The 25,057-nt window shown below is 34.7% G+C and overlaps 2 protein-coding genes across 3 annotated transcripts in view; one reads left to right on the top strand and one right to left on the bottom strand.

Annotated features, from left to right (window-relative positions):
* Positions 1-25,057, top strand: part of LOC126972229 (polycomb protein Scm) — a 324,514-nt gene that overhangs the window by 271,021 nt on the left and 28,436 nt on the right. The gene's annotated exons all lie outside the window — the stretch shown is intronic.
* The window catches only part of LOC126972208 (ribosomal protein S6 kinase 2 beta), a 35,758-nt gene that overhangs the window by 7,791 nt on the left and 2,910 nt on the right, over positions 1-25,057 (bottom strand). The window contains exons 4-13 of one of the 2 annotated variants that reach the window (XM_050818835.1): positions 24,212-24,496; positions 23,141-23,295; positions 22,500-22,587; positions 20,336-20,466; positions 16,473-16,637; positions 15,529-15,666; positions 10,108-10,314; positions 8,663-8,862; positions 7,456-7,553; positions 6,019-6,264 (exon numbers count right to left, since the gene is read on the bottom strand). In XM_050818835.1, the coding sequence (XP_050674792.1) occupies positions 6,019-6,264; positions 7,456-7,553; positions 8,663-8,862; positions 10,108-10,314; positions 15,529-15,666; positions 16,473-16,637; positions 20,336-20,466; positions 22,500-22,587; positions 23,141-23,295; positions 24,212-24,496 (1,713 nt within the window). The remainder of the gene's footprint in view (positions 1-6,018; positions 6,265-7,455; positions 7,554-8,662; positions 8,863-10,107; positions 10,315-15,528; positions 15,667-16,472; positions 16,638-20,335; positions 20,467-22,499; positions 22,588-23,140; positions 23,296-24,211; positions 24,497-25,057) is intronic. The other variant, XM_050818836.1, reaches the window with a different exon arrangement.

Here is a 25,057-nt window from a genome sequence, read left to right as displayed (position 1 = left end):
TAAATTGTGCTACTGTATCTCCAAAAACATCTATAGATCGCTTGTTTGAAATTATAGTATTGTATTGACGCAACAGCCTATTCAGTGGGGAGTTAAATCCGAGATTAGAGTTTGCTCGATCAGGTATAAACGGTTTATATTTTGCCAGTTGAGGTGCTCTAGTTGGCATGTGAATATTTATCTTGCTCAATAGCTGCGGGCAATCCAACATCCCATTAATGATTTTATATAAAAATATCTGTTCATGGATTTGCCTACGATCCTCCAAGGATATCATTTTATAATTTGATAGCCTGCTACTATAGCTGTCAAGATGTCTCGTTTTTAGGCGAAAGCTAATAATTTTTAGAAATTTTTTTTGGATACTCTCAACGCGTTGTATATATTTGTTATAATAAGGGTTCCAAACAACAGAACAATACTCAAGACAACTTCTCACCAGCGCATTATATAGTACAATCATTGTTTCAGAATTTTTAAATTCCTTGGTATTCCGCAGAACAAACCCGAGCATTTTAAAAGCCTTGGAAGTAATGTTATTAATGTGTTGGTCAAATCTTAGGTTGCTATCCAAAATCACTCCAAGATCCCGAATCTGCTCAACTTGCTTAAGAGGTGTATCATTTATTTTGTATACTATATCTTTACAGCTATTTAACCTTTTTCTGGAAAATCTCACGTGAAAACATTTCTCAGCATTTAATACCATAAGGTTACATTTACACCAGTAAGCTAATCTATTTAATAAATGCTTTCAACAAAAGATACCAAATTAGTAGCGGTAGACTTATGCTAAGAAACCGTGCTGATGAGTAGTTATAATATGTCTTAAATGCCATGTGAGTACTTTGCAAACTAATTTTTCAAATACCTTGCCTAATATCGGTAATATTGAGATTGGCCTATTGTGACTTACCATTTCCCTGCCACCTGATTTGTAGATTGGTACTACGCGGGCTTGCTTCCATCGTAACGGGAAGACACCGCAAGTTAAGGATTTATTATAGATCTTTTCCAGTGGATATGATAAGGGTTCTGCACACTTGACAATGAATAATGCTGGTATGTTATCACAGCCTGCTCCTTTGTATATATTTAATCCCTTTAAAAGTTTAGTGATATCTTCACGGGAAATTTCACATGATAATAAAGTATTACAATTAACTGCATTGTCCCGCCTAGGATAACTATGAGTAACAACATGCTTATATATTGAGGAGATGTTGGAAGCAAACAAATCACAGATTGCTTTACCATTAGAAGCTGATTTATCATTCAAAAACATTTCGCTGGGATACGCATTTTTATTTTTATTTCTAGTTTTGGCGTGTGACCAAAAGATTTTTGGATTGTACTTCAAAGATTCCTCAAGCCTTACTATGTATGATTTGTAACAGATATTCTGAAGCTTAGAGCAACGATTTTTTAATAAATTAAATGTGATTTTATCGAGTGGATTTTTGTATTTTTTAACTTTAAGATGCCAGCTATACTTCTCTTTTAATAGCCGTATTAAGTCTTTAGAAAACCAAGGCGGATACTTTTTATAACATGATCTTGACATTGGGACATATTGACGTATCAGATTGTCTACTATACCATAGAAAATATCTAGCATTTCATCCACTGGTAAATTACCACTAAATTTGTTATTCCAATCTATCATACTAAGTTCATTAATAATTCTTATATAATCTGCTTTAAAAAAATTCGGTCTAGTATGTACTGGTGCTGACACTCTTTCTCTTGAAATTTTAATGGAAAACTCTAATGGCGGATGGAACGGATCAATATTGGTTAAAACATTAGGGTTATCAGACATGTCGCTAGTAGATACGTTGCTCAATACGAGATCTAAGATTCTTGACTTACTGTTGACAATATTATTACATTGCTTAAGGTCATGCAAGTGCGCAAAGTCGAGTAACATATTGCACAGAATTGAGCTTGAAAAAGGGGTCGATAAATTGTCATTCCATTTTATTCCACTTAAGTTAAAGTCCCCTAATATTAACTTATGCTTAGCATCATCAAGCGATTTATTCGCATTTGTAATAAAATGGTCCAGAATTTGACTTTGAACTGGCGGTGGCAAGTAAACTGCACAAATTAAAAGTTGTTCTTTTTTTCTATTAGCAATAATTTCTAGGCCTACCCATAAGTCTTCACAATCACTTTCGTAATTTTTAAATTGCCTTGAGTTGATAATTTTGTTAATTGCTATGAGAACACCGCCTCCGCCCTTGTGCTTATGAAAACCAGATGTAAAGCGATCCCGCCTGTAGACAACGTACCTATCGTCAAAGAGTTCTGTGCTTAAAACTCCATCATGGAGCCATGTCTCAGTGAGTACAATAACATCATAATCGTTAATGCTTACATTATTATAAAATTCAGTTACTTTTGTATTAAGACCCCTGACATTCTGATAATATATGCTAACGGAGATACAATGCATGAATTATTATTGAGAATTATCATAACTACAATTAACAAAATAATAAGAAAAAAATATTAAAACTAGATTCAAAAGATATTAAATTAACTGAATAAAAAAAAACACAAACAAATACAGTAACGATCAAATTATTATTTTAAGCTATCTAATTTTTCAATACTTTTTATCTGTATGCGTTCTGAGATGTCAGTTTTTCTCATGAAAATTTGGCCGCTGCGAACCCACACGTATTTATAATTAAGTTCCCTAGCTTTCCTGCTGGAGGCTGCGTGGATACTTTTGTTTGTTGGTGAAAGATGTTCTGCAACAAATACTGGGGTATGCTTATCGTTAGAGATCCCAAGATGATCCGAGTGTAATTCTTGTTTTGAGTTTACTTTGTTGAACTTGATACATGCAGCTAAAAGCGTATCTCTTATTCGTTGAGAACTAAACTTAACAACAATTGACCTTGGACGTGTTGATTTTGGGTCTCGTTTTGCAACACGGGTGCAGTTAATAATTTCTTTTTCATGTACGTCAAGTTAACTGTTGAGCACAGCTGCATTACAATTGTGGTTAAGTTTTCCGTTTTTTTTTTCAGGAACGCACTGAATTTCCAAGTTACTTAAACGGGTCTGCTGTTGTATTTGATTTATTTCTTGGCTTAAATCAGCTATGTTTCTGCGCAAACCTAAACTTTCTTCCTCTAATCGTTTAATTGTTACGTCCTTGTTTTTGATTTCCTCTCGAATTTGATCTAGTTGTATGATGAGTGTTGCAACACAGCTCTTGAATTCATTAATTTCAGAGCTAATTTGTTTCAAGTTTGTACTTATTGGGAAAATAAAGTTTTCGATTGATTCTTTAAGAGCTGAGTTAATTTCTTCCCTTATAATACTCCTGATGTCGTTTGGATCAACACGATTCTCGCCTTCACATACGTTCTTCTTTTCACGCCGTTCTCTTGTTCGTTTGGTAACGTTATCACTGGGTGATATTGCTTTTGAGTCAATAAACGTTTGGCGCACAGGGGTATTCGTGTTATCAGTACGAGGCACCTTATTGCGGCAAGAGAGGCAGGCCCATGAGATTTTTTGTTGTTTTGAGAGTAGGTTGAATGTAGCCTCTGTGATGCCAACACACGCAATGTCATACTGCAGTTTACATGTGCAGCATTTTATGTGGTGTGTTTGATTCACGGGGGCTTTACATCCCGGGCATAGATCATCTTTTCCCATATTATCTTTATATTTTGAGAAATTCTAATAACACTGTGTCACAAGAGATATAAAAAAAAACCCTAGTTTTGTGTGAACCGAACTCACTCTGACACGGGATGGGAGTACCATTAAAATGTATAATGCCACGGACACTTAAGTTATAGATTCAAAAGTAGTGTATTCGTCTCAGTAATGTATATAAGTTAGGTATCTTACCAGTATAAACGCCACAGTCTTGCCGATAATCAAATAGAATAATGAAATAAATTTTACAGTACCGTCAATATTTCTCCACGTTAGTATGTTTCTAATAAAGTTTCACTATATTTACGTTGTGTATTTAAATTTTACAATTGTTATTACAGTAATTGTAGTTGATTGTTATAAAGTATGATCGTTTTAAATCTACTTTATTTATACTAATTTAACCCCTTAACTATATTTACACTTTAACTTCACACAGGCGATGTTGATATTGAGTTTTAAAAAATTTATTTCTTTGTAGAAATATTATTTGATTTTAAACTTTATATACACTATGTTATGTTTAGATAACACTATTATTAGGAATTAGCACTATACTCTAGCGAATTATAGTATTTTACTGTTCAAACACCACTGATTTCAATTTTTCCTATTATTTATATGCGGAGCACTTGTTTACGTAACGACGCTAGCGCCAAAAAAAAAACATTTTAATAAGTTAAGTGAGTTTTTTGCTATCACTAGCTCTATCTATCCATCTATAATGTATGTTAAATTATCGCCATTGTGGTGAAGTTGCCGCGTACATAATAGAATAAGTGGCAGCACTTTCAATGCATTTTTTTTTCATGTGCCAATGTAGGGAAGTTGCACTCCCCTGATTGGTTCTCGAATTTATAGGCATTTCTAGGTAAAAAAAAATAGGTTCTAAATAAGTAATCACCAACATATTATATACTAAAATCTTCTAAAAAATAGGTTCGAAACACGCTGCATCTAATGGTACAAGAATTATTCTGATCGGTTCAGTAGTTTTCGCAGTATGACCGAAGGAAAAGACCGGCCATACATTTATTAGTACAATATAGATTCTTGGGATAGACTCTCACGTCACAGAATCCCCGCGCAAAATGGCGCGTTTGAATAGCCAAAATATCTTGGGAAATAATATTTATTTTTTAAATGAATATGAATGTTTTTATCTATACTTTGATATGTTTGATAATTTTTGGGATGTAAAAAATTATATTATTTATTATTTTTAAAATTCATGTATATATTTAGATTTACAAGAGCGACATCTCAAGTCAATTTCCTAATATGGAAATATCGGGGTTGAGCAGGTTATCAACTGAAAAGTAGATCCTGTAGATGAAGCCACGACCTGAGAGTTGAATAAAGCATACAAGATTTTATGACGATACGTCACTGGTACGGTTAGCTCAGTTGGCAGAGCACTGGCACGGAACGCCGGACGTCCTGGGTTCGTGTTCCGCATCGTTTATAAAATTTTGTTTTCAAATTTTATTTATGTATTAATCCTAGAAGTGGGGGTTATCACTTTAAAAACATAACAAATTGTTTAGATTTATAAGAGCAACAACTCAATTCAACTTTTTAATATGGAAATATTGGGGTTAAGCATGTTATCAACTGTAAAGTAGATCCTGTAGGTGAATTCACAAACTGTCACTCGAACAGTTAGCTGAGCTGCTGAGCGGCAGACTATGGCAGAGCACTGGCATGCAGCGACAGAGGTCGTGGGATCGAGTTCCGCATCGTTCATAAAATTTTGTTTCCAAATTTTATTTGAATTTTCTTCCAACTCTTTGTTGATTTATATTATTTATTAACTTTATTATTATATTTATCCAACAATTATCAATTGGTCAAATTTATATTTGAAAAATATTTTAGTGGAAAAGTCGTATCAGAAACTAGAAAGACATACTTTCCCACTCTAGATTGGCTAAACAAAAATAAAAAACTAACGAACTAGATGTGACGTCATAATGATTCGCAATCGTATTTTGTCTGTGATAGTATTTTAAATTATTAAAACTTTCGGGAGTCATTATTAAATTATTTAGTAATACGGCTTTACTCACGTTTTATCGGTGTCGGGACAAACTAGTTTCGGACCATTCGGAGGTCCCTGTGCCCGTGTCCCCCGCACCCCTGACCTGTCCAGTCGCGCACCAGGAGCCCGAGTCGGCAGGGAGTGGCGGGACGTTATCGCGAAATCACCATGTGATGAGGGACCTCCGAATGGTCCGAAACTAGTCGGTACCGACACCGACAAAACGTGAGTAAAGCCGTATTAATAAATAATTGGATAGTATTTTAGCTGCTATGCCGGTGTTTTTAGCCAACCTGAAAGGTGAGGTCGACAGCGCGCCGCAAGTCTGCGGGAGCGGGCGCGTCCGCCACAGGGCTCACGGTCGGCGGGCGAGGGTCGCGGGGGTCGCGGGGGTCGCGGGGGTCGCGGGCGTGCAGCCACGGCTCTCGGATGAGCTCGGCGGCCCGCGGACGGAGCGACGGCTCCAGCTGGAGCATGCGGCGGAGGCAGCTGCGGGCCTCGGACGACACGTAGCGCCACGGACCCGACGACACTTCCACCTGAACGTGAGACAACAAGATCAAAGATATTAGGCAGTATAGGTAACTTACATGGTTAAGCTCGCAATATGCCTACGGGACGCCTAAGATATTGAGCGATTTACGTTTTTTTATGCCAATACGGAACGAGACGAGCAGGACGTTTAACTGAAGCTAATTGTTACACTCAGCACATTACAAAGCAGGGCCATTCAGAATTCTTAAAAAACCCAAAGACTCTGAGCGGCACTACAATTTCACTCCTCACCCTGTAACATAAGAATAAGTCTCATTTGCCCAGTAATTACACTAGCTAGGGCGCCCTTCAGATCGAAACACAGTAATGTTTACACATTACTGCTTCACAACAAAAATAAGCGCCGTTGTGGTTGGTATCCATAATCTAGCCGGCTTCCTGTGCAAAGAAGCCTTCCGCCTTGATTAAGTGATCAAAACCAGTAGACAGTACAAGTTGGATGATAATTTATTTTAGGATATTCTTAAATATCCATTGCCTACTCTTTCGGTATTAGATTTTTTTGTAAATAATTATTTACAGTGAAATTAATTATATACAATGGCTAACAAAACGAAATCGAAGTTGAATTTAGCGTTTAGTTAATAGATAGTAGAGAAAACAAAATATTGAAAATGATTAATTTTACATCACCACAACACCTAATAATGCAGAAACTCAGTAACAGATACTATATAAATATTTTGATGGCGTCGTTCTTGTAATTTACGTAATTGTAATTCACCGGGAAACACTTCCTTAAATTTAGGCTTGTGGCCAAAATTTAATTACGCATTATTTTACAGAAATCCATATTTTTTTTAAATTATATGAATAAATATCTCTAGTATGAATTCCAAATCTTATTGGAATAAACACTCTAGATAGATTGTTATTTTAAGTAATAAGACTCACTTCTGGGAGGACACAACCTGCGAGTTAAGAAGACATACTAAAATTTACGATCCTTCTGTCACTAGTAAAGTTGAATCAATTGGTAAGAGCAATCGGACAGAACCCGAAAGGCGCGGTTTCGAGTCTCACATCGTCCATCAATATCAAGCAAATTTACAAATTTATTTATTCATAGCAATGAAATACTAAATATATTTATTCTATGAAATACACTTTCTATTCCATAAAAGAGGAAAATATAAAGCGGATTCGTCAAAACAGTCAATACATGAACAGATTACCTTGCCGGACTCTATCCTCGCGAGAATCGCTTCAGGGGTGTCATCGCCCGTTGTAGCAAATGGTGTCCTTCCCGATAGCATGATGTAGGCCAGAACACCTACATTACAAAAATACCTTTACATGTTAATATATTATTAAGTATTACAACTACTTTTATCACTAATGTCAGGCCTGTATCGTCTCTATCTCGTCGCACTGTATCGAAATCGTAACTACGTGCGCCGGCCTCTGCAGAGTAGACCAGTCAGTAGGGTCACTTTGCTGTCAACTACTTCACCGATCCGATTGATCTTTTAAACAAGCTTGGAAACATAAATAACGCAAAGCATAATAAAGGAATGACCTTTCGATCCAAATTGAAATTTTTTAAGCTAAAGACGCTGAAGAATTTAATTTAAAGTGATTATTATAAATGAAATTACCATTCATGATAGCTACCTATTTATTTCCTAATAAGTAGGTTTGACTATGTTGTGGTCTTCCAACGGATACATTACTATCTGCAACTAATGTAGGTTTGACAAAGAAAGTTTATTGATTTTAAATTACGATTATATACCTATTTATATTATAGAAAAAACTGAAAAACTTGGTAGGTACAATTTTTGGTAAAGAAGTCAACCCTAATGTCGTCAGAAGAGGAAAGAGTCACGCGATAGAGAGAGGCAAATTCTAGGTGAATAAAAATGTAGGTTAGTATAGTCCCTATCGCTTTAATTGATTTTGCAGAGCGAGACTTCCGTATATCTACTATTATATATTCTTTATTAATGTGTCAAGTCAGGAGGCAACAATGTCATGTATAGTAACGTATATCGTGGCACAGCTTTCGAATAATTTTTATGACTAAGGAAAACTGCAATATACTAAATGTAATGTATTTATATGTATATAAAGAATTGATTCCAGCATAGATTATATATAATATTCTAAGTGAAAATTGACGGAAATTGATAACTTATTTCCACATGTAGACCTCAATATAGAGCCAAGTAGAATACTTAATTGCAGATGTGTTTATTGTTAACACTTCTCTTTTTCCTTGGTATATTGTGATAATAACTGAGTAAGCTACTTTATATTTGTTAAATATTTTTCTATATTTTTAATGAGCTACCACTTTTCTGAACGCATTTCGCCAATGCAGCTTTAACATATTGTTTGTAACTTGAAGTCTTTGTAGACCGCAAATTGTGCAATACACACCTAAACTCCAAATATCACAAGCAGCATCATACCCGGCCCGCTTTAACACCTCGGGCGCTACAAAGTTTGCCGTATAACATGGTGTCATTAGCAATCCATTGTCTGCGCGCAACTGTTTGGCTAAACCAAAGTCTACCAGACGAATGTCTTCTGGGCGCTTCTCTGGAGTGGCAAACAGAATATTAGATGGTTTGATGTCTCTGGAACAATAAAAATATGGTTTTCCTGCGTACTTTGACTTATTTGAACTCATAGACATTTAATTCAAAATTTCTTCCTTTTTTTTCAATGGGAAAAAGAACTAGCAATCATCACCTGCTGCTCAGTGATCACCGCCGCTCACTCTCCCTTGCCACGTAAATTATCATAAAAGCATTTTTGATAATAAAAAAAATTGCGTGCGTACAAAGGACACATGTCAGAATTGAAACCGAAATTGCTTGTGCATGAACCTCTAAACTGTATATGAAGTCCTGGTATATGTTGCTAGGATGACATATGATTTCAACCGCAATGAAAGACATTGCTATCACCGCAAACATATTTATGTTATCGTGGTGTCTATCTAGTATTAAGTCGTGCGCATGACGTCAGAATATATTAAACTATACTCGCGTCGTAAATAAAGACAATATCTTTTTAAACTATGATCGCCTGGTGCTTCCTATCTCATTTTCTCCCACGATCAATCGTGTCTGTCTCTTCTTACTGTCTCCCTTTTTCGTTTCATCGACTTTCAAATCAGAACGATTCTAAAGAAGATTTCACTTCAATAATAATTTATAAACAAAAAACGATATGAACTGAGTAATTGTACATAAAAATTTTTGCACCTGGAGCCGAACTAGGAGGAACCTGTAATTCGGCTTACAGCGCCAATCCCTTTGAGTTACATATGACTGATTATTAAAATGCTTGCATTTACAATACCTTTGAATCATTTGTAGTCTTGTATCTTTGTATAGTGGTCTGTGGTCTGATCTACTCTTTGTGTTTTTGTGTTGAATGAGTGAGTGTGAGAGGGTGTGTCTGCAGTTGGGATGTAAGTGTGATATTATGTGGCGTGAATGGTAACCTCGCTTTTAAGGTATACTATTTTTAAAATGTTAAACTTTTTTTAATAAGCTGTAACTGTTTGGACCGTTTTGATGAAATTTATTATCAAAACGTTATTACAATTTCAAATGCTTTAAGGTGTGTGACTATTCGAGCAATCGGTAGTGTGTGAGTATGTGTATACTATGAGGTAAGTTGAATGTAGAATAAGTAAATATTTAAAATAACCCTACTATCGGGAAACACTGAAATAAAAAATTTAAATATTTTTCAATATTCGATTCTGCATCCCATATAAAACATAACAAGATAAGGTATATTGTAACGTTACATTTTAACCCTTTTGAGTTCTATTGAATGGTATCGAAGACATAGTAGTCTGGTAATACCTGTGTACGACGGTGTGCGAATGAAGATAGTGAACCGCGTGTAGTACGTTTCGTAGTATGGGTGCGGCCTCGCTTTCACGCAGACAGCGCTTCTGTGTGATGTGCTCGAGTAGCTCCCCGCCGCGACACAACTCCGTCACTGCCAGTATGCGACTGCCCTCCTCGTACACACCGCGCAAGCTGATTATGTGAGGATGTTGGCTGTACCTGTCCAAAACAATATTTACTCACATTATATCAGGCCTACATTTGTCACAGTACTGTTTTCACTACATCACTGCCCTGATAATCAAATGTTACGGTCTGCTGCGCCAATGTTTTAACAAAACATGTTAGCAAAACAGTTCGTCCGCTGCACCTGTTTTTGTTTCATTTCAAAAATGAGTTCCGACTAAGTGCATCCAGCTTTTTGTATTTATTTTTATGGTCTACTAATGTAACATCGCAAAGAACCAGTTTTTTCTGTTATTAGTTGTATAAAAACAAAGTATATTCTTTATTTCAACTCCATCACAAACAAACCAAATAAAATTATTGCTAGCTACGAGTGATAGGTACGTCTTCTAATAAATTATGAGTTAATTTCCCTCCCCACAGGCGAACTAAGTTGTGAGTAATGTTATCCATTTCTCGCGGTAAAGTTAAGATGTTTTATTTAACAAAACTGTTAAGCCACGTCCCCTAATCTGTTTGTAAACATGTTTTTGTGTTAACAAACACGAAAACACGGCGCAGCGGGCGTGGCTTAACACATCCGCAGACATTCACTCCATAATTACAAAATTATTACAAGTCAGAGATCAATTTTCTTTCTTCTATTTTCATATATGTAACCTCCTCAAAAAATTTATATTGTCATCACAATTAAACGTAAGGTTATTCACGGTCGCTCTCCTCAACTTCACATAAATTATGTGTCTATTTTGCGTGAACATTGCCCTGGGTTCAAACCCTTAATAGCCCATTGCCAGTTTACATTTTTTTTTTATGAAAATCAGGGACGAGACGAGCAAACCATTCAGCTGATGGTAATTGTCACGCCCTGCCCATTACAATGCAGTTCCGCTAAGGATTATGATTGAAAAACCCAAAAAATTCTGAGAGGCAGCGCTTCTCACCTTGAGACAAAAGGTGTTGGCTCATTTGCCCAGTAATTTCACTAGCTACGGCGCCCTTCAGAACGAAACACATTAATGCTTACACATTACTGCTTCACGGCAGAAATAGGCGCCGTTGTGGTACCCATAATCTAGCCGGCATCCGGTGCAACGGAGCCTCCCTCTGGTAAGAACTGGTAGTACACTTAATGGTCCTTTACCTTTGGAATATCTTCACAGGTGTGTGTTGATTTCCTCACACTGTTTTCCTTCACCCTAAGTATGTGATCTCACATAAATATTGTGTACGGATAAAATTAAATGAATTTTCTTGATAAAATAAAATAATAAATAAATAATAAATTTCGTTTATTTCAAAGATTACATATACATTTTTTAGTGGTTGAGACTTCTCAGTAAGTTGTCTAAGGACACTTGTATTGGGAATATCTCGCAACTTCCTTAGCAGATAACTTTTTATTTAGTAAACAATATAGAAATAAACAGAAATGATTAAAAACCAAATTTTACAATGTACAATTAATTGTGTGTTTGTGTGTGTGTGTGAGTGAGTGTGTGGATGTGGGTTTGAATTGGACCTTTGATTGGGTCCATCTATGCAATGCGTGTGTGTTCATGTCAGTCTGAAGATTTCCCACTTCATCTTAAGCAAGACAAGTTAGCCAATTATTTAAGGCTTTTCTGCATAGATGTAATGTCATAGAATACATATTTAGGACACGATTTATTTTATTATATAAGAACACTGATTGACAGCTAAACTGTCGTTCAGCAAAAGTAGTGCGAACAGTAATGGTATCTGCTACTTTATCATTTCTTCTACTGATCAATTTGGCGTGATCTAGCGGAAGTGACTTGTGGACAGCTGAAATGATGTTAAGAACATAAAGTTTCCTAATTGTCAAAAGATTACATGTCAAATAGAGTGAATCAGTTGGAAATCTTAAAGGTTTGAAGTACATGACCTTGAGAAGTGATCTTTGAGCTCTTTCCAATTCTAAGAGGCTTATCTTTGTTGCACCGCCCCATACCGGGATGCAGTAGGTGATCACTGATTGAGCCAAAGCGATGTATATTTTATTAAGGACTGTGCTATTCATAAAGTGCCGCAGAGTTTTAAAAATCCACATAAGTTTTCTCACCCGTTCGATTTGGGAATGCCAACTTAACCTTTGGTCAATCAGGATGCCGAGATATTTGGTACAATTCACCTTTTCTATGGAGGGACAGTTACAATTCAAATCGTGTGGGTTGGAGCATGAATGGATTCTGATATAAAAGTCTTGAACGGGCTGGTATCTGCCATGTGGAGAGAAACATATATAGTTTGTTTTTGATATATTGAGTGACAATAGATTTTGGTTTAGCCAATTCGAGACTCTTTCAAGGCCCATCTCAGCCTTCCTCTGTACGGCTTCCCACGAGATACCAGAGAAAACAATGGCTGTGTCGTCAGCATAAGTGAATATACTCGCCCCGTCGATCTGGAGGTTACATAGGTCGTTAATATAGATTAAAAAGAGTGTCGGGCCAAGGACACTGTCCTGCGGTACGCCAAATTTCACATTTTCCATTGTGCTGTGGTATAGGTCAACCTTAACTTCCCGTATTCGGTCATTTAGGTAGCTGTCTAGGAGAGAGAGGGCTTTGTCACGAATGCCCAGGCCCTCCAATCTGCGCACACGAATGGGAATAGAAACTGTGTCAAAGGCCTTTTTTAAATCTAGGAAAACTGCGAGACATTTATTGCCCTTGTCCACTTCTCTTACTATAGTTTTTGTTAATCCTAAAATTGCGTCTTGTGTGGAAACACCTTTTCTAAAGCCATATTGACAATTAGAAATAATATTATATTTATTGAAGTATTTAAGAAGTCTATTGTTAACTAATTTTTCTATTATTTTTGAAATAGCAGACAATACAGAGATAGGTCTATAATTGTTTACATCAGTTCTAGTCCCACTCTTGTACACAGGAGTAACAATGGAACGCTTTAGAGAGGAAGGAAAAATACCTGATTTAAAGCAGAGATTAGCCAATCTTGTTATAAGTCAAGTAATCTTTAGAGAGCTTAAGAAATTTCGTTGAAATTCCGTCCCAGCCAGGAGTCAAGACTCATAAGTATGCTGTTGATCTCTTCAGTATCAGTATAAAGTAGTACAAAAGAAGATGAATGAAAATGATGTATAGAGGGACTTTGGTAGGAGCCAGTTTGCTCAATAATTGTTTTAGCCAGCTTTTGTCCATTTTCAACAAAGATTCTATTAATCAGATTTACTGAGTTTTGTGGGTCAGGAGTAATATTAAGTAGCTCGATGTTTTTAGTTTGAGGAGGCTTATAATGAGTTATTTCATTTATAGTACTCCAGAGAGCTCTAGGGTGTCTTAGGGACTTATTTATTTGATCTTTGTTGTATTTTATTTTAAGCTTCTTTATGAGGTTAGTGCAATAATTTCGGAAACGTTTGTAGGTTAATTTTAGAATAAGACTCTGTGGGTTTAATCTCAGTTTCATTTGCATATTGTTTCGAAGTTTGATGCAACGCAAAACTCCAGGCGTTATCCATGGCTTCAATATTCTTTTAGTGTGCGATATCACTGAGAGTTTAGTGTTTACTTAGATAGCAGATTTGATCATTTCTATTAAAGAATTTGAAAATAAATTAGGGTCATTAAATATATTTAATTAAGTAACGTCAGTGGATATAAGGGTGCGATATGCTTTGTTAAAATCAGTAGTAGTTTTAATCTTGCGTTTTGTCTTTTTTTTCATATGTGCTCGATATAGTCAACACCACCATGTTGTGGTCTGTTACTGTAGTATTTAGTACAGCTACATAAGCTTTATTTTCGTTCTTTTCTAGTTTGAGAATGACATGATCGATGCAGGTATTCTCTCTCGTGGATGTAGTATGGCCCCGTAAGAGACCATGAAAAGATAGTACATTTAAATATTCAAGCCTATTCCTACGTTCATGGGCTTTTTCAGTCTGATTAGGTATAAGGTCAATATTTATGTCGCCTAGAATAAATATATTTCTGTGAGGCGTGATAGATTTCAAGACATGAATTTAGGGAAGAAATAAAGTTATCAGCTTTGTTGTATGATGGGGATCGATAAATTCCAAGTAAAGTATAATCATTAGAGGTCACAATCTGAAGTCCAAGTTACTTTTTACATAAACCACCACTCCATCATTTTGATTAAGTAGTCTAACTGTATGATAGGAAGTATAATTTGTCAAAAGAGGGATTGGTTTAGCTAAATTTAGTCTGCATTCAGTTAGGACTAGAATATCAACTTCAAAGCTAAGTTGCGATAACATTATCTGGATATCATCAATGTTCTTGTATATACTTCTAATGTTTTGAGTAATAATATATAAGTTATTGTGGGAACTACTTACATTTTTAGATAAATCTTGAATATCACATTTAATTGAGGTTGCAGTGTGTATCTCATCTAATTCGTGCAGATTATTTAAACTATCCATAGTGAGTTAATTGTGAATGGTAGTCATAAGACACTGATGTTCTATGTGTGGCCATTTTAGTATATAATATAAACATGCATATGAGAGTGCTTTTGTTGTGTGATATCTGTGAGAGTAGTTGGAGTGTAGTTATACACATGTAACTTATTGGTATAAAATGATATTGACTTTTTACCTTACATAAAAAGCCATTAAATGGAGTTGGTCTTTTAGTAATTTATGTTACAAATTCTAAGTACAATATTATGTATTATATTAATAGTAGTCAACCTAAATGGTAAAAACTTATAGTATGAACACATTAACAAAAAAAAATTGTTTAAAAAAAACTAATCCCACTATAAAAATAGAAAATAAATCTTAATAAATTTGAATTAAAAATAGTGTAAGAAAATTTTTATTTATTGTAAAAAAAGCCGGGGTGCATGTTATCAATAGTTTTAAATATATTATGAACTGATATAAGTAGATGGATTATATTGATATCCTGAAAAGCACCCCACGCTTTTTTTTTACAACAAAATAATTTTTTTGTTATATTGAATTGTCATCGGTCCTTAAAATATATATAAATGCCAAATTTCGAGTTAATCCGGGGTCAAAACCATGTTCAAATATTCCGTTATATACTAACATCCGTATGAAGCTAATAAAAGCGTATTAAAATACATATTATGTTATAAGAAACTTTCATAAATATTTGCAAACTTTACTAATATTTTTTTATAAAAATTTGCATGTTATCATATATATGAATCTATTAATAGATTTCCTAATATTGAAAGACATACATAACTTAGAAACAATACCTCAATAGTATTTCAATCTCCTCTCGTGGATCATACTGCAACTTGTCCATTATTTTAACAGCATACTGAGTTTTAGATGATTTATGTTCACATAGCCGCACCACAGAAAATGAGCCAGTGCCTAGTTCACCCATTAATCTGAAAATTTTATATTTCGGCAATAAATTCTTGTTGAACAAAAAAATAGGAACCAGACAAACAAAACCATTGTACCTATTTCTCTACTTAGCAGTTTAAAAAAAATCCTTATATAATTGCATATTTTTCTTTAACTCCTATACTATAAATAAATTAGAAATAACAGGCAAGTATTTTATTTTTGGAAAAAGGGGAATAACGAGTGTACCTGATTTTAAGTGATCAGTACCGCTGTATCCCTATCTAAAACTAGAAGTGTAACAGGAGTGTTGCCGGCCATTTAGTAAGTCAAGTAAGAAACATCGCGCAAGGAAGCACATTCAATAGATTGGTTGACATGGAAGAAAATTACTTCTAAACCACACTTGACCGGTGATCAAGTCATAGATCTTGTCTTGATCAAATTTATTAATTTCTCTTTGATGACAAATTTATCAGAAATAATATATTACATACAGTGGCGACATTTATAAAGCAAACAGGTAGAGCTACTTAACCGTAACCTCAAAAAGTTAATAATAATTGAAATTTTGATTTTTTAAACCAAAAATATTTTACTTGTATACAAAATTATAATCAACCTTACGTGGTCGCACTTGTACGCACTGATTACTTACATGGCGTTCAAAAATGATATGATGGAAAATTGATTTATTTGAGCAAATAACGTTTTTTTATTTTTGAATTTTTTTATGATTACAGTTAAGTAGCTCTGCTGTAATAAAATATTGCTACAGATGAATATAAGATAAATTGTATAAAGATAAGATGAATTAAAAAACGAATTCATAATATGTAATAATAACCTGTACTCATCAAAGAAATTGTTTCTATTTACAAAACCAGCCCAAAACTCTTCTGTGGATGTTTTAGTTTGAGCGACATGATTCTGATTTTGGTTTTGATTCTGATTTGTGATTGTTTTATTACTTTCATCGTTCAGAAGGCAAGGCGCGACAAAACTAAATCCCCTGAAACAATTAAATTGACGTTTAGTATTTATAACTAGAACAAAAATATTATGCAGGCAATATCCAAACTTATAATAATAACGTTGTTTAATTTTGAGCTGTGCGCACAGGTTAACAATGGCGGCAGTTGTGTGCCGGAGATAAAAAGACGTACGGATGCTATGACCCGCCTGAACAAAATATGGAAAAAGAGGGGAATCACTTTTAACACCAAGATCAGGTTACGTGCCTTGATATTCACCATTTTTCTGTATGGCGTGGAGTCGTGGGCGATACGGGCTCGAGAGAGGCAGAGGGTTGATGCCTTGGAGGTGTGGTGCTGGAGGCGTCTACCTTGGACGGCCAAGCGAACAAATGTGTCGATCCTCTCACAGCTCAAGATAAAAGCCCGTCTGTCCACGATATGCCACCAACGAATTCTTACGTATTTCGGCCACATAATGCGAAGGGGTAATGAGAGCCTGGAGAAATTGATCTTAGTTGGGACACAAATTGTAAGCGAGCCCGAGGCCGATCACGAACCAGATAGACGGACCAAATAAAAGACTCCAGGCTTAGCTCAGTCGTAAGGAGGTCTACTTGCAATAATACAAAACTTGCGAATAAATAAAATGTAAAAAAAAGTAACTCAACCCTGCTAGTCGACTTCCTATTTGTCAGGCGGCCATTTGCATTACTTTTTACGCATAAAAGATCAATAAACGACTTAAATTACTTGGTAGTAAAAAAAATCCTGTTGAATATTTAATTAATGTTTAAGTATTTGGCGTATGTTTATTTATTTAATGTGCACCAAAAGACTCAAGAAATTAACTCCACAATCAAAATAAAAGTACAACTACGACTTGAAACGATAATAGCAACGACAGCTAAGAAGGTGTCGGTGAGATTATCGTTAAAGTGACGTTTGATTATTTGTCAAATTCGAATATTCGTCTCTAGACATTTTCAACTAAGAGTAGGGTTAGGACCGATAATATCGAATAATGTTTCGTTTGTTCAATCATCGTTTCGACATTGAATACGATGTAACTAAGAGTAGGATTCGACACGACTAATGCTTCGATATATCGAATATCGATTTTAGGAGTAGGCCCCCAGGGCCGCGATGGACAGAAGCTGATGGAAACAAATAGTTCACTCCACCACTTGTTGATGATCACGTTCTTCAATCATGAGGGAACGACTAGAGAGAGAGAATTATAAGCTAAGGACTGCATTACGTATTCAAACAGGCTGCACCTGCCTGAGATTGAGATTGAATTGACACAATTTCTTATTTGCAACTGTCAGGATACGTAATAAGTTCTGTTACGTGTACCAACCTATTATAAAAATGAGTAATATTCTAGTAATAAGTAGGCAATATACAAATTTAAAATTTGTATTGGTACTTAATCCCAGAAGTGAGGGATGTCCCTTAAATTGTTGTAATTTTTTCATAAACTGAACACATCGATGAGCGATCACAAGTTCATAACAAAGGACAAGTACGTGCAAGATAACGTGTTTAGAGTGATCTGGGCCGCGCGCACTCTGGAGTTTGGACACGGTGGAAGTAGGAGTCATCGTAGTGATTTGAGTATAAGATATGCACTTACTATTTAAATAAAACACTTTTAAAGGATTGAGACGCGTGTAACTTTAACTGTATGTGTGGGACCCCCTGAAAACGAGATCTGGAAAGGTCTTGAAACGTCGGGTTAACTAAAATAAAATTAGAGATGTAACTTTTACGCAAACATCTAATGCAAAAACACAGTTACAATTACACGCTTTTTAGTCCTTTAAAAGTGTTTTATTTGTGTAACACTCGCGTTAATCAAAGAAAATACTATACGGCCTTACAAATAAACTTAGTATAAAGTTATAACTGATGATTACAATATCGTTGACAACACTGTCAATACAATGATAATTCTGAAGTTTACCAAATGACAAGCTGCCTTGCAAATAAACGCGGGAAACGTTATACGTCCGAACAAACCATTCCTAAGCAAAATGTCTAATTGTAAACATTTTACATATTCTTGGTTTATGCTTAGTTATATAAATTTTTGACCCCTTTGCCTGTCCAGAAGGACGAACAGAACCAAAAAAAAATCTTTATGTCAATTTTATTTGTAAGGCCGTAAAAGTTTATTATATCGTTGATGTTGCAACAATTTATAGTAATATCACTAACTAATTTATCAGTAGACTATCGAAACAGATATTCTACGAAAAAGTTAAATATTTGGTTTGTTTGTAAAAGTTGTAATAATCTTATCTTATCCATTTCCGTTAAACATGATGAGCTAAATCTTTTGTAAACTAAAAAAAGTAAACAAATGATCAATTCTTTCGTTCATATCCGTCATAAAGACGGTTTAAATTCTGATAAAAAAATTAATGTTTCAACATCAAACTGATATTTCTAGGTAGAAACATTGAAACTTTAGCATTTAGTAGGCATGGCGACTTTAAAAAATGATTTCTTATATTAATCAGATCAAAAAGATTCAAAGAAATGTACGTGTAAGAAAATCCGCCATGTTACGTGAAACACCAACAGAACGAATAACGTCTTTTTTATGATAATAAGGGACGAGACGAGCGGGCCGTTCAGCTGATGGTAATTGATACGCCCTGCCCGTTACAATGCAGTGCCGCTCAGGATTCTCGAAAAACCCAAAAATTCTGAGCGGCAATACAATTGCGCTCGTCACCTTAAGACATAAGACTCATTTGTCCAGTAATTCCACTGGCTACGGCGCCCTTCAGACCGAAACACAGTAATGTTTACACATTACTGTTTCACGACAGAAATAGGCGCCGTTGGGTACCACCCATAATCTAGCCGGCATCCTGTGCAAAGGAGCCTCCCACTGGTATAAGTCAAATAACGGCAAGTCTATATAAATACCGTCACGAAATTATATTAGTATGATTTAAATATTATTACAAATCAAAGAAGTGACACCATAATTGTTCAAATTAGTAAAATCTATTGGACTAGGTTGTTATTTTAAATAATCCAGCCGGCCTATGTATGAGTCCTTTTTAATGCAAGTAAAGTGATAATTTGACAAGTAAATAATATATATCTACATACCTACATGCAATAAAACTGCACATTAAATACTTTTTCAAAAACTGTTGTATTTAAACGTAAAGGGGGCCAAATACATAGTTTGTGAATATTTTAAAAAACTAATTCTATGTTGTTGTGTTATTGTTTAAGCACGCTTGTTTTAGAGACAGCTAGACCGGTTTGGATGTAGTTATCACTAATACTATTAGTTTTATTTTAAACAAAAAAAAAAGATTAATACGCCTCTATAATAATTTCGTACGCCTTGTCCCAACTTGATGAAATATGATACAGAGATCACCAGATATACGGTTCGATAGTTGTTAATAACTGTATCCGACTAAAATGTTCATAAAGTTTTCTAGTTATCACGTAATTTATTTATTACTAGTGAAATTAGAAAATCAAAAAATGCTTATAATTTGCCAGATATTAAGCAATTCTTGACTTGTATATATTAAATATGTACAACATTATTAAACTAGATACTATTTAAAGGCACCTTTGCAAAGTTAAGCAAAATCCGACAACTATTCGCGTTGTAATAATGTTTGCGTTAACTGGAATGGAGTTCTACTAGCGGTGAACGCGATATTAATTAATCTTTATATATACATGTGTTTACCTAAATAATTCGTGTGCATTCGCAGACGCGGGAACACCGGGCGAGTCCCTCGGCGTGCGACACGTGAACTCCGAGTCGAAGTAGAACGCATCGTCAGCTCTTGAGACTGCCGGTCGGAACGGCGGAACAACCTGCACAAATAAAACTAGATAGTACCTAAGGCATAGGAACAACTATACGAAGATATTACAATAGACCTATATGAATAATGCGATAGAGGTTTCATGAGTCACGGAAGACCTTCTGGATGTATTTCAAAATAAATCTTCTAAGTTTATTTCCTGAGACACTTGGCTCTTTTCTAAAAAAAATAATGCCGATATCTTCATTTAATATAAAGTTATTAAAGTTTTAAGAAACAACAATTCTTATAAATGCTTATAACATACTCAGTGATGTGTGTAACAGCTAGTATTACATAATGTAATATATAAACCTCCTGGAAATTCATACTTTTTGTCTCGGCCTCAGCCAGCCTGAAGCCATTCTGACATTTTACATTCACATGAACTTTTATTTTTTAATGCATAGGAGGATAAACAAACCATGAGGGTAGAGCGAAAATGTTTAGTTTCAAACTAAGACTTTCCAACAGCGGCGCCCTTTTTTGCTGCCAATATAGCTAGTAAAGAAGAATGGCGAAATTTTACCTGACTATAGGAATAACCGTCTAAGGTTAGGATAGTTACAAAAAAAAACTTCGTAGATAAATTGACTTGTTAGATAAAATTGTATTGCAAAAGGAAATGGGGAAATAAATTAGTTACCGCTGTTGTGTTGTTTTGGGCTTTCTTTATTTTAATAAGTAGTTTCTATTTTACCAGGCTTGGTTTTGGACTTGAATAATAATATCTTTCTCTCGTTTTAAACTCTGAACCTCATTTTGAACTAATTCTGCTCTCCATTACCGGACTATGATATGCCCCACCATTTGGTCTAACGTACACTGTTTATATCGAATCGCTGGGTTCGAATCCCGGTAGGTGCAAGCATTTATATGATGAATATGGATGTTTGTTTCCGAGTCATAGATGTTTAAATGTATTTATGTATGTTTATATGTATGTTTAAGTAAGTATATTGTATTAAATATATCATTGTCTTGTAACCTATAACACAGGCTATATATGCTTAACTTGGGGCAAGATAATTTGTGTAAAAAGTCTGTCAATATTATTATTATATAACAATAAACAAAATAAAATAGTTTGCTTGTTTAATTTACTGCTACCTACTTCTATAAAATAAGATCTTGGATTGAGAAAAAGACATTAGAAAACTAGGTACTTATTTTACCAGTTTTTTAAGATTATAAAAATTAAAGTACCTAGTTTAAAAGTCGACCCGAGCCTTAAATTCGGGCGTAGGTTAGGCATGCTTTAGATGAACCTACGACTATGGATTGCGCATTTGACTTCCCTCTTATAAAATTACTTATAAAGCTATGGACAGCCAACTCTGGTTTGTTGCAAATAAACTGTTATTACCATTGTATCAAGTAACAAGTTTCCATTTTATCATAATATAATACTCAGAGTTGTTGACCGTAGACAGTAGTACCGTAGACGTTAGTAATTAGGTATTTATTAACTATTTGCCTATGGTTACTAGTTCCTATCCTTAAAGATTTTTGGAATTGGTGTTATTCAGTGTTATTGTTGTTGGAACTTGTTAGTTGGAATAAAATAGATAAGTATAATATAGTTAGAACGGTAAAGTAATAAAAATAAAAACCTAACCTAAAAACTCAAACAAAATAATCATTTATTTCTCCATTATCCCGGTTCCAAATTAAAAATGAATAATGTCAGTAGATGCAGAAAATTATAGAGAATTAATTAGTACACGTCATTTCTTGAGACGCTTCCATTCAATTTCAAATATTTTGAAGTATGAAACTTCGCCATTGTTCTTTGTGTGCTAATAAGGCTTAATATCTTACGTCTCGAAGTGACGAGCGTAATCAGCGCTGCGGGCTGGATTGTCAAGAATCCTGAGTGGCACTGCTATACGCACCCACTACACGTAGTGTATATTTAAAATTCATGTGATACAGCAATTCTAACAAATAAAATAAAAATAAAACTCCAGAAGACTTATTATACAAAGATCTGACTTCTTACAATTGTATACAAATATCTTATTATTTTATTTGCAGACTTACTTCCTTTTTTAGGAGACCATCCCAATTGATACTGGTGAAGAATTCATGTTTCTTTATGTCTTCAATACCATTTCCTCCAGCGCCTAATCTGAAACATAACCATTATGAATATAGAAAACCCAAGAAAGCCAAGTCGGCTGAAATTTGTTAGTGTTATAACAATTTTTGAATTCTTGAAAAAGATATGGGTGTGGCAGAATAATAATAATAACAGAATAAATGTGACAGAAACAATTTATTGCATAGTATGTGTCAGACATTTTCAGATAATGAATGCGTATTGGAGGCACCTTTGCACAGGATGCTGGCTAGATTATGGGTACCACAACTGCTGTGAAGCAGTATTGTGTAAGCATTATTGTGTTTCGGTCAGAAGGGCACCGACGCTAGTGAAATTACTGGGCATATGAGACTTAACACCTTATGTCTCAAAAAGACGATTGCAATTGTAGTGCCAATCAAAATTTTTGAATATTTCAAGAATCTTAAGTGGCACTGCATTGTTATGGGCAGGATGTATCAATTACCATCATCGGATCTTCCTGCTCGCCTCATCTCTTATTGACATAAAAAAAATATTTACTGTAGTTATTTTAAAATAAATTGTTAGTGTGTGAACTATGAAATGGTAAATGTTATACCTATTTTGTGGGTTCCGTTTGAACAAGGCTCGCAGCAAAGATTGAGCTTCTTCACTAAGGTTAGCAGGCATACCAAGTTTGGCTTTCAGTATCTGTGTCATAGTTTCATGTCTTGTGGCTCCATGGAATGGTAGGTTTCCAGTTAACATTTCAAACTGAAAATTAGATGAGTACAAATAACATATTCACTGTTCACAGCATTGTGGCATCAAAATGTTTTTCAACACATTTATAACAGCACAGATGACTTGAAGTAAAGACATATATATATAATATTATATTAATATCTTAATTCTGTCTTTTCTTGAGCCAACTAATTAACTATGAGTTATATTACAAGAACCTAGTTCAAGTACTTACCATGTTGAACTTGAATATCAAGAATCTGTTAAATCAAATCAAAACTACTTTATTCATGTAGGTCACGGAAATGACACTTACCACCACTTCATAAAGAGTTAAACTAATGAGAAGAAGTGGCAAGAAACTCATTGCCACTCTTTTAGATCAACATTTACATTTTCATCATTTTACAAATCATTTTCATCAATTACAATACAAGTAAAGTGATGCTACAAAAATGCTCAATGCCTTACTTACTCGTGTAAGTCAAAATATTAAATGTAAATTAATACAAAACAATAGTTATTGAGAATAGCAGCTGCATCATCCACACACACCATAAATAAATAAAGATATTTTCTGAGCATTTTATTAGCTAGCTAGATAGCTCATGGCGTTTTGATAGTAAAGTGATAGGGTGTTTTAATCTACATACAGACCATAAGAAGGTAACAAATTTTAATAGATTTTATTATTAACCCATTAAAAATACATTAACCTCAGGCAATTAACATATTTACTTAGATGTTACTTTATATAAATGAACTTGTGATCATTTATATTTATAAAAACTTTTTTTTTCGAAAGATGAAGATTTTTATTTGTTATGTTATGTTACAATTGTTTATATATAATTATATCTAGTGACATAATGTGAATTACAATAACATAAAAATCTAGAAATACTATAAACAAATTAAAATATAAACTGATTAATTAATCACATACCATGAGTACTCCAAAAGACCACCAATCAGCAGCAAATGTGTGTCCTTTCCTGTTAACTACCTCAGGTGCCATATACTCAACTGTGCCACAAAAGCTATAAGCTTTGTCACTAGTGGGTGGTAACTTTGACAAACCAAAATCAGTGAGTGCAATGTGACCGTCAGCATCCAACAATATATTTTCTGGCTTCAGATCCCTATATATGATACCAAGTTTGTGCACATGTTCTAAGGCTAAGGCTAACTCTGCTAAATAGAATTTCACATCCTCTTCCGTGAACATTACCTAAAACATAAAATAGCCAGTTATCTAAACAATATGTTATGTTTTTAAAGTGATAACGCTCACTTCTAGGATTAATGCACAAATAAAATTTGAAAAACAAAATTTTATGAACAATGCGGGATTCGAACCCACTACCTCCGGCGTTCCTTGCCGGTGCTCTAACCGTTCGAGTACCGCCTCGCTATAAAATTCTGTTTGCTTTGTTCAACTCTCAGGTTGTGGCGTCATCTACAGGATCTACTTTACAGTTGATAACCTGCTCAACCCCAATATTTGCATATTAGGAAATTGACTTGACATGTCGCTCTTGTAAATCTAAACAGAATTTTATAGCGAGGCGGTACTCGAACGGTTAGCTCAGTTGGTTAGAGCACCGGCACGGAACGCCGGAGGTCGTGGGTTCGAATTCCGCATCGTAAATAAAATTATTTTTTCAAAATTATATTTGTGTATAGCCGGTTATATTATTTGGCATTTTCATTAACTATTATTTTACTTATAAATATTTATTTAAATGGCAAACATGTTCTTCATCTTCATCTATTATGGATTTTTTTTTAT

This window comes from Leptidea sinapis, chromosome 25, assembly GCF_905404315.1.
Source record: "Leptidea sinapis chromosome 25, ilLepSina1.1, whole genome shotgun sequence".
Taxonomy (NCBI): domain Eukaryota; kingdom Metazoa; phylum Arthropoda; class Insecta; order Lepidoptera; family Pieridae; genus Leptidea; species Leptidea sinapis.
This window is presented reverse-complemented; position numbering and strand designations above follow the sequence as displayed.